General features: G+C 35.4%; 1 protein-coding gene across 1 annotated transcript; it reads left to right on the plus strand.

The window, feature by feature from the left end:
* Window positions 1-7,821: 7,821 nt before the first annotated feature.
* On the plus strand, window positions 7,822-8,446 carry LOC129893053 (defensin D1-like). Its single transcript, XM_055968545.1, has 2 exons — window positions 7,822-7,908; window positions 8,067-8,446. Exons 1-2 carry the CDS (start codon window positions 7,848-7,850, stop codon window positions 8,267-8,269), a joined length of 264 nt encoding a protein of 87 aa, XP_055824520.1. The 5' UTR covers window positions 7,822-7,847; the 3' UTR covers window positions 8,270-8,446.
* Window positions 8,447-11,080: the final 2,634 nt, after the last annotated feature.

An 11,080-nucleotide genomic window follows, 5' to 3' on the forward strand; every position in this document is an offset into this window, starting at 1 on the left:
TTTATGTTCTGGAAAGTTGTTGGAGAGTAATTTCGATAGGATGGTGGAAAATATTGTTATTATTACACATATTCATGTTGTGCCTTTTGGGACTATTGATCATTTAGTTTACCATAGTCAGTTCTGCCGACCACATGGCGCTTCTTCTTCTTCACAGGTCAGATATACTCAAATGATCATACCTACCAACTACCCACAGAGGTTATTGCTCGACCCCCGAGAGTATCATCTTCTTCTATTCCATCTCTCAGATCTCAGTCTCCTCACATATCTAATATGAGACTTAGAGATTCTAGTGTTGAGACTAACACTCCCACAACATCATCTACACCTTCTTCTGCTGCTAGAACAGAGGCATTACATGATGTGTCTGGGTTAGCTCCTGGGAAAAGGGACAAACTTGGGAGAGTCATGATTGAGCCTGATGGATCCTCGTAAGTTTAATGTTTTATTTATTTATTATTGCTAGATTAATAACTTATTGATGATATAATTACATGTTTATTATGTGTCTTGCAGGTGGCATCCTTCGAAGGATGCTGCTAGGGCTCTTCAGGAGAGTGTTAGGACGCTATATATTGAGCCCTATCACTCTTGGCGGGAGATTCCAAACAATATTCTCCAGGCAATGTTTAATGAATTCAAGGTATATATATGTTTAAATCTAGTTTTTTAAGTTACGTTTAATATTTTTATTATACTTTACTTAACTAATTATTTCACGTTATTCATTTTTTTCAGACTTTATGTATCTAGGAGTCAAGGTACAATATGGTCATTGCGACAACTTTTGAAACAAAAGTGAGCGCCAGACTGTCTAGCTGGCTAAAGAAAGCTAGGGATGATCGTTCACTTTCGAGTTGGATGCTGCCTCATATATTTGAAGAATTATGCCAGTATTGGGATACCAAAGAATTCAAGGCCTTGTCCGATCAAGGAAAACAAGCAAGAGTCAGCCTAAAGGGTGGCTCGTTGCACATCGGAGGTGCAAAGAGTGTTGGTGCGATTAAGAGGGAGATGCTAAGGTTTCTAAATTTTAAGTTTAAATTCATTTTCTAAAATAAATTATTTCACAAAATATTATTTCTTTAATTGTATTTTTATTTATAGGAAAAAGAATTGGAACGCACTCCCTATCGCCATGAAGTATTTAAAAAGACTCATGTGAAGAAAAAGACTAATGAGTCAGATCCGAATGAGTGGGTGGAGGAAAGAGTCAAACGAGCCTATATAAGTTATTTAAGATATATTATAATGTATTTTGTTTCTAAGTTTTATTTTTAATATGTATATATATATATATAGGTTGATTTTAACTTTTATTTTCTAATATGAAGCAAGATTATGAGTGGCACGTACGTGAGATGGGAGATTCAGTTCAGCTAACGCCTGAACATTCCACTCAAATTTTGACAGAAAAAGTGGTTGGAGGCAGCCACAAGGGCCGAATATATGGAATGGGCTCTAGGAATAATGTACGACGACCCCAATCAGGTTTAGAAGGTATTGGATCATCGCGTCAAGCCAAGGCCATTGACAGAGTTCAAATAGCTGCAATGTCTCAGCAAATTATAGAACTTACACGTGCATTGGCAGAATCAGAGAAAAGAAGGATCGAGGATCAAAAAAGTATGAATGAACAAGTTGAGCAAATTAAAGAACAAGTGCTCAACCTCGCCCGTCAGCCTCCGCCCCGTTATTCAAGAGCGTTCACTCCGGATGATTCTGAAGATAGTGATGAATATATAACAAATAGTCCTTAGGGTTCCCTATGTTTGTTTATGAATATTTTGAATATTTTTTGTTAACTTTGAAACACTTTAAATCGTTCTAAATTATAATTTTATTCATTTTAAGTGTTTAATTATGTTTGTTATTATGTATTTTGTGAATTTTGTTTGTTGTTATTTGTGTTTGAATGGGCTGAATTGAATACAATTGCATTGAATTTTGATTGCAGGTGGAAAGCAGAAACTGTAGTTTTTGCTGTAAAAAGTGTTGCAGAAAAAGCGACGGACAGGGTCCTTTAGTCCGTCGCTTTTCTGGTTTTTTGTTTTTCTATTTTTCCAGAAATGCGACAGACAAAAGGACACTGTCCGTTGCTTTTCTGGAAAAATTTCAGATAAACAAATCGATGGACGGAGACTAAATGTCCGTCGCTTTGGATTAAATAATTTCTTTTAAAAAAAAGACGGAGTCCGTCGTTTTGTTTTATATATATTTTTTAATTAAAAACATTAGAAGCAATGCAGTTCGTTGCTTTTTATGACCCTGTCCGTCGCTCCTTCAAAAGTGTCACGACCCAATTTCGTAAGTCATGATGGCACCTACTATAACCCTCTAGTAGGTAAGCCAACCCGTCAACCCGGAACTTCAAGTAATGTGTTTGAAGGTTAAAACTATATAAAAGCATTGAATTATAAAAGTAAACAGAATGAATAAGCGGAAGTAAACCAAAACATATTTTAAATAACTAAAGATCCCTCCCAGAACCTGGAAGTCACAAGTACAGAGCTGCTACAAAATAAAATATGAGTACAAGTCCCGAAAGTGGACCAAAAAGATATAAAACAACTGGCTAGTCTCAGAAGGCAAAAGACAGGCCATCCATGCTAAAGGAGACAAAAATGATCTAAAAACGTCAAGTACTCACCCTAGTCTCCGAAGTTGACTGCAACAGGCTTGATTTATCCACGGCGATAGCTGGTGCTCGGTCCTGCATCGCGAAAGTAGATGCAGAGTGTTGTATGAGTACCAAGACAACAGGTACCCAGTAGGCATCATAGGCCGACTGAGAAGAAAAGGTATAAACAATATGAAAAAGAAGAATAGCCTAAATAGAAGTCAACATAAGCATCAAATGGGAAAAGAGTACTACCTATGAAAACTACATCTAACTATACCCAACTGGGCCCCCATAAGCCCAACCGGGACACTCGTGCGCAAGTTAAATAAAAACTCGGACGAACCCCCATAAGCCCGCCGAGTACACAGAATAGCTACAACTACCAAGGCTAGGAACCAAGAATCTGCGATGTTAGGAGCCGAAGTATTATATCATTTCCAAACCCAAAATCTCAAAAAGTCAACGAATAAGGGGTGCCTTAGGGATTGAGGCTGGGACTGGAACCTAGATGCTCACTCGAATGTTCATAGTGGCCAAGGCAGGGACTGGGTACCCGGATGCTTGCCATAATACATTAGTACGGTCGAGGCCGGGACTGGTACCCGGATGCTCGCTGTAATACATCGGTGCAGTCGAGGCCTGGACTGGTACCACGATGTTCGCTGTAACACATCGATATGATCGAGGCCAAGACTGGATACCCGGATGCTCTTCATACTAGCAAGTCGGCGGAGGCCGGGGCTGGGTACCCGGATGCTCCTCGATAATTCAGAATGGAGGCCGGGACTGGGTACCCGGATACTCACAGATATTTTTTTCTATGGTGCCGAATATTCTCCTTTCCAACTAAACAATAATAGTACCGAGAATCTCCTTTCCAATGAGTCAACCAATATACCGCCAAAACTAAAACCTGAGCCAAAGTCAACGATCACGAAATCTAGTGCTGCCGACGCCTCACAAAAGTCACAATTATATCGAGTTATGGATGATGGTATTTTTAAGATCAAGAGTAACGCCTAGCTAAGGCCAAACTACCAGGCACTAGCCCGCTAAACCATTCTACAAGGATCTAAGTCTACCGGGGCGACGCTGGGACATCTAAAGCAAGTTTACATCCTATACTAAGGACAACATACCCCACCGTATCAACAACATGCTCATTATACTCTACTTATAATACTTAACAAATAACGACAAGATACACATGCTTCTAAATATCCGAAAACCCGATAATAAGCCTAAAGCATGATTTCTAACACCTAAGATATACAATCAAACTACCCAACCCAAATTCCAACTATTTCAACATGCTTTCACACATTTCGGCTCAATCTAAAGTAAGGTAAACCGTAGCCTACCTGTAGGCCAAACACGCGGGCTCCAAATCAATGTGCTGGAGCTTTTCCCTTTCGAACGGCCTTGGAACGCTGCCAAGCTGTCAAAAATAGAACCACAATATCGATACGGTCGTTTAGACACTAATTTCATAATTTTTGGAGATGGACCAATTTTTGGGTCGAAAACGGGAATTGTGGGGCCCACATACGAAATTCCAGATTTGAGCCCCAAAACAGGTTCTAAACGTCACCCCAAGCTCAAACATCAGATTTATAATACAATTCTGGGTGGGAAATTACGCAAAACGATCAAACAACCAAAACTCATAAATTCGGACTAAAGGATCAAAAATGGCAGCATCGAAATCAGTAGATTTTGGAAATACGAGACTCTTTCAACCCAAACAAATTTCACTATGATGATCCTTGCGAAAAAACCCATAATCTAGCCTCAAGAATCACTCAAAACGGAGTTATATTGACCAAGATACACTTTTTCAAAATTCCACAAAATTTCATTCCGAAAATGACTAAATCAGTAAATAAAAATGCATTTTTACCTCACGAAATTCTATTGAATTTAGACCCTTGAATCACCAAAATCGGATTTATATTGGTCAAGATATAACTTGTCAAAGTTCTTCAAAAATCTATTCCGAAAATGGATACTGCTGCAAATACAATCACGATTTTTACCTGAATCGAATGCTCCAAATCAGTTTTCAATCTCTCCAATGCGTTCTCCACGAAAAACCTCACAATTTTGTCTTTTGAATCACCCAATTTGGAGCTCTAGAACTCAAGAAATGAGGGTTCAAAGTTGAGGAGAAAAATCTGAAAATCTGGTGCAAAATCTGCACTATTGCACCAGATTTTTCTGGTTTTCCATTATTTAAAGTCTCCGAATGGACCCTCGGAATTCGTTCGGAATCCGATAAAAATAAACCAAATATGCTACCCTACTAAATTCGATATTTCGGACTCAATGGCGCATTCAGAATTCTCATACGAGGTTTTATAATAAAAAGTGGGTCCCACATCCAAGAGTCATTTTAAGCCTCATTCCACAACGGGCCTTGATATTAGTTCGAAAGCCTCAAAAAATGAACGAAGGGTCGTTCTAGACCAAAATCAACATTTCGGAACTAACCGCGCTGCCAGAATTTTCATTTGAGCGCGTTTTCCAAGAATGTTGACTAAAGTCAACCATAAGCTAAGTTTAAAAGTCAAAAGCGTCAAATGGCCTCAAACTCGTATCGATTGCCTAGATAGTCATTCCAACAGTTCTACTAGCCTAATTTGGTCATTCCGGAGCTGGTGAAACCATCAAAATTTGAATTCGAGATCTCGTTGACCCAAAACTCGAAAATTCGCAATTAAACTAACTTAGGCCTTTAAAATACCAAAATGGACTCGAGACCTCTAAAAAATCAAACAACACTTCTTCTAGACCAAAAACCATCTCCTGAATCCAACGGAGTTGTCGGAATTCTATTCCGAGCATCGGAACTCCAAAAGTTGACCAAAGTCAAACCTTGACTTAAAGTTCCTCAAATTCTCAACTCAAGGCCTCAAATCTTCGTTACTGCTCCAAAACTGATTCCGTAAAGTCTCCTAAGCCTATTTCGACATTTTGGAGCTGCTGGAATCGACAGAATTCCATTTTGAGACCCGTAGCTCCAATTGACCCCAAAAACCACTTTTTAACACTTAAAGCTTATGAAACTCAAAATTTCCAAAGTCTTAACTTTTCATAGGATTTTCTAAAAATCAACATCCGGTAACAATTAGAAATAACTCGGGGCATCTAAAGGGATGGGTAAAATGGTCACTTTACAAAAATTCAAAAAAAATGACCTTGAGGGTCATTACAAAAAGCGTCAAGGAAAAAGAGACGGCAGTGACTACGTCGCTTTTTTGTCGAATTTGACAAAAAAAGCAACGCAGTCCGTCGCTTTTTGACAGTTTTTTAGTAGTGCTATAAATTTGGAATCATAGTGTGAAAATCCATAAAAACTCATCACTTAAAATTAGGAGTCAATATACATATATCAATAGGAGTAAATAACTTAAAATATACCATAATCTATGCATTTGGAACCATTATGTAAAAGACCATAGGATTTCATCATTTAAAATTTAAATGCTAGGTTGAGAAACATTTGGACTCCATGGGTGGAAGGACCCATGGATGAAAACCCACATACCTTAGAGAGGAACTTGAAAAAGAATTGGAGAAGTCATGATGTTAGGCCTTCAATTGGGAAGCTTAAATCTTTGAGTTTGAGAGAAAATGTGTTGGAGATGATTTGAGAGAGAGGAGGATGAAGTTTAGGGTTTTGGGGAGGTGAAAGACTGAAAAATGACTCTCAAACATGCCCAAGTTCGTATATATTTATTAGGGAATGGTCCAACTTTCCCTTCATCAAAGAAAATATGGAAAACAAGCTAAAACCCCTGCTGGCGCAATAGTGGCGCACCGCGCCAAGAGCAAAACTACAGAGCCTAGTTTCTGGAGCTATAGTGGCGTCGGGCGCCACTGTAGCCCCAGGCCTGAAATATTTGCAGTAATAGTGTATAGAAAGATGGTCATAACTTTTGACTCCGAACTCGAAACGAGACAAACTTGGTGGAGTTGGAAAGAGGACTCAAATAACTTTAATTTAAAAGACCATGGAACACCTATTTCGTAATATATTAGGAGATATGGTCATTTGAAGTTGACCCTTATACGACCTTATTCGGAAACTTAGCCGATAGAAATTCTTTGGACTCGGCTTGGTGTTAGAGGTCCCTTATGACCCCTAAATACATCTAACACACTTCAATTACTTAGGAATTTATCCTAACTTATATATACAACTAGAAGTCGTCGAGTTTTATCCTATACGCACATGAAAAATGGTTTGGGTCTTGGCGTAGAAATTTTTGGGGTGTTACAAAACGGTAAAAAATTTAGGCGTGGGTTATCACCCAAGATTACCGTGATTTGATTTGATCTTATTAATGCGCTGTCAGATTGTATTTATCTCTCTCCACATAATTATCTCTTAGTAATTGTGATCTCAATAAAAAAATTATAAAGGATTTAATTTAAACTAATTTTAAATAAATAGAGATATGTTAAGATCTGAAATTAAAATGTTATACGTTGAACATCTTTAAAACTATATTTACAACTTGAAATATTGACTCTTAAATACATTTATGGTGTAAATTATTAAGAATATTTGCACACAATATTCAAAATTATTCTTGGAAATTAGCAGTCATTCTAAAGAGGGCTTTGAGTGACAAAATTTGATCAACAAAAGAGCATGTTCATGGTTTTTTTAACTTTTTTGAACAAGGAGTTTCTTCCAAAAAAATAAAATTAATGTGCTGTGAGATTGGGCAATTAAATTCTTGTTTGATATCTGAAAACCTCGATTCTTTTGCATAACATGTATATGGTGATATCATAAATAGACACTTAGTTGAATGACAGTAGCAAAATGAATATTTTCTCAAAGTTCCATCACATATTTAAACATTTTTCCCTTGTTAAAATAACATGTATTTACACAAATGGATTGTGACCTCATAAAAACAATTTATGGAGATACAGAATTGATCAATTAGTAGAAGACTTTATGATTCAAATGGCTCTTTGATCAATTCAAATTCTTATCAATTAAAGAAATGCTAATTGTGCTGGACTAATTCTTTGTACTTGATGTGTCCTTTAAATTATCCATCATATAATTAATGAAGCAAACATCCAACGTAATCATTGAACAAATCAAATGGAATTAAGTTGACAACATGAGTTTCCAACAATATAAATACCACCATTTCAATTCTTTGTTTCCTCAGCAAGAAATACACGAAAAATAACAGCTATGGCAAAGCATACTATTTTTCTCGCCCTTCTCTTCTGCATCTTCCTTGTTGCTGCAACTGGTGAGTCAAGAATAAATGACATGATTTCTTTAAGATTACGAATTTTAAAAATATTTATTTTTATTAAATTTTGTGACAACTCAAACATGTCCAATAAAATGAAATGGAGGTGGTGTTAATAGGAGATTTTTACAATATTTATTTTCTCATTCTTGCAGAAATACAAATGGCAGAAGGCAAATATTGTTGGAAAAAAAGTGACAAGTGGAATGGGCCTTGTCAATACTCTTACAAATGTAGTCATCATTGCAAGCACTACTATGGAGCTAAATATGGTATCTGTAAGAAGTACAAACCATGGGGTCACAAATATTACTGGGCAAAGTATGCTTGCTACTGCTACTCACCTTGCCACTACTAAAAAACTTTAAGTGTCTCATGGCTTGGTTTTGACTATGCAGACAAATAAAAAGATACCTATTTTATGTGTGTAATAATGTAATAAGGCTGATTTATGAGTGTAATCAGTTTGGTCAAGCTTTGCGTGATGAGCAATTATATTGTATGCCTTTCTATTATTAATTGATGTGAACTATGATATTTTTCTATATAAGTATATTTTGCATGTGCAAATTCCATGATCCGATTTCTCTGGTAATGATGACGCCTACTATGACCCTCTGGTAGGCAAGTAGACTCATATCTCGGAACTGTGAGTAACAGGATGTTAGTGTAGAAGACCAACAATTTAAGCTAAAACAATAATGAAATAACGAGAACACAAATGAACATCAGAAGAAAATCAAAATATATACAAACCAAAAGATCCCTCCCAGAACCTGGATGTCACATTTACGGAGCTATTAAAAAATCAGTACAATCCTAAAAGTGGACCACAGAAACATGACTGTTTCGAAGAGCAAAAGACAGACAATAAATTCACTATAAACGTGAAAATAAATACATACAAATCACAATTACAAGTGCTCGTGGGACTTCAAGCAAGGAAAAATTTTCTATGAAGACATATCACCATAAGAATTAAAAGACATTTTGACCACAAACGATACCAACCAGTTCACATCTCACAAAATAAAATACCTGCTACAATTTTCTTTTCAAACTTCGGAGACAAATGAAAATGTTGAAGTCCAAATAGTCAGGGTTTACCCAAATGAATACATCTCTTAACTTGAATAAATTGCATAACTTTAGGTCCATTTTGGTTAGTCAGATCTTCTTGGGAGTATTGTTTAACCATTGGGCACATAAAATTGCACCACCAAAAAGAACTTAATAAATGTATGGACTTACCGACTGAAACAAATATTAAAAAAAAATATAACATTTATTAATGTAATGATCTTCGAGGTCATTTTTGTATTTTTATTTGTTTTTATTGTTTTGTCCCACTCTGTAGCTTCCTTGTAGCTTTTGTATGATGTTGGGTTGGGTGGCATACTTCCCAAGGAGGTTGGATAAGTTTTGCGCGAGTTTTGCCCTTTTGGAGGCTTTTGTAGTAAAAGAGTTGACTTTAGTCAACATCCTGTGATTCTGATATCATTTTAAAATTTTGATAGTTGCATCAGTTTCAAAAAGGTCTTTTTGGTCTAGTAGGATACTTGGTTCGGATTCCGAGGCTTTTGTTTTGAGTTTGTGTCATTAGGCATTTTAACTATGAAGTTTATCCAAAGTTTAACTTCAACCGATATTCTTAGCCAGTGCGTTCAAATGTAAATTCTAACAGTATGGTTAGCTTCGAAACACCGAATTGCTCTAACACAATCTTTGATTTGATTTTTCGAGGTATTACCTATTTATAATATGTAGTCTATTTATAATATGTAGTGCAAGTGCAAGAAGGAATATTTGAGGAATTTTGTTAACAGACTAAACGTGTTGAGCAAGGAACTTGTGTTCCACATTGAAATATTGTTGCACTTGCATAATAGGAAAGAGCTTTGGAATCGAGAGAAAAATGTTTATATGCGGACAAAAATAAGGAAATTATGTGCAAGTAGAATAAGAATCCCTAACCAAACTAATTTATAGCTGGTTTGATCAAAAACATTTTAAAATTTATCTTATTTTGAAAATTACTTTAAAAAAATTATTTTTGCCAGAAATAACTTGTTTTTGACTTATCATTTTAAAATATTTTTGACCATAAATTTTATAAATGTCATATTTAATGTAAGAAAATTCGATTTCTGACAATAGTTTCTAACTATTTTGATTGTTATGAATCTACTAATTAATATCCTAATTAATAGTATCAATCTGTTGTTTTAGTTTCTCGTTCCTCCTTTTATCTACGACATTTTTTTATTGTTTTGAAAATTGATATCATTTGTTGATTTCTTATTTGAAAATCATTTTTTTATTTAGTATTCTTATTACTTAAATTTGTTTAATTTTTTTTAATCTCTCCTTAATATCCTCACATATTTTTCTCACCCACATTAGTTATTTTTTCATTAACTTTTTTTTCTTTTTTTTCCTATTTATCTTCATTAAAAAATTTCTATTTTCATCAAATTAATTTCTTTTTTATATATATTATATAAAGTAATGTAAAAAAATTCAGTATGAAAAATGGCAACATTCATTTAATCTTGATTCAATAAGGGGCTAATAATATGAAATCTTAATTAAAACTGGTATTTAGATTGGAATTTTAGTTTTGAAAAACACTAGATCCACTAGCCTAAATAGCCTACAAGGACTCCTATGGTGGACAATAGCTAATGCAACATGAAACTTTACTTAAGAACCCCTTAGGTCGATTCCCCATCTACATGCTGCATTCGGTGCTAGGTCAAATCCCACAGAATAACATTTATATATCATAATAACATAAGCATTGTATAACTTTAGACATCAAATCATCATCGGTGGAATAGCTCATTAAAATCTTTGGTTTATAATATCATCATGACTACCATGTCCTATTTACTGTTCTACTAATGAACCTTGATTTATAAAAAAATTAGGTCTACAATCAGTGATGGCATTCCGGGTACCATGCTAATCGGACCTTCAATTTTGGAAAAATGTTCAAAAGCATTGATGGCCTATAGGGAGGTCAAACATGTCATATCATAACGTTAAACATTTCATTTGATTCAATGTGAGAATTGTCCTTTTACATTAAAACCTTACTTTGGCTAAGAAGACCTTTCATTAATCAATCATTTCATAAAGACTCCCCTTCATAAGAATTTACTTCATA

The sequence above is a fragment of the Solanum dulcamara genome, chromosome 6 (assembly GCF_947179165.1).
Source record: "Solanum dulcamara chromosome 6, daSolDulc1.2, whole genome shotgun sequence".
Lineage (NCBI taxonomy): Eukaryota > Viridiplantae > Streptophyta > Magnoliopsida > Solanales > Solanaceae > Solanum > Solanum dulcamara.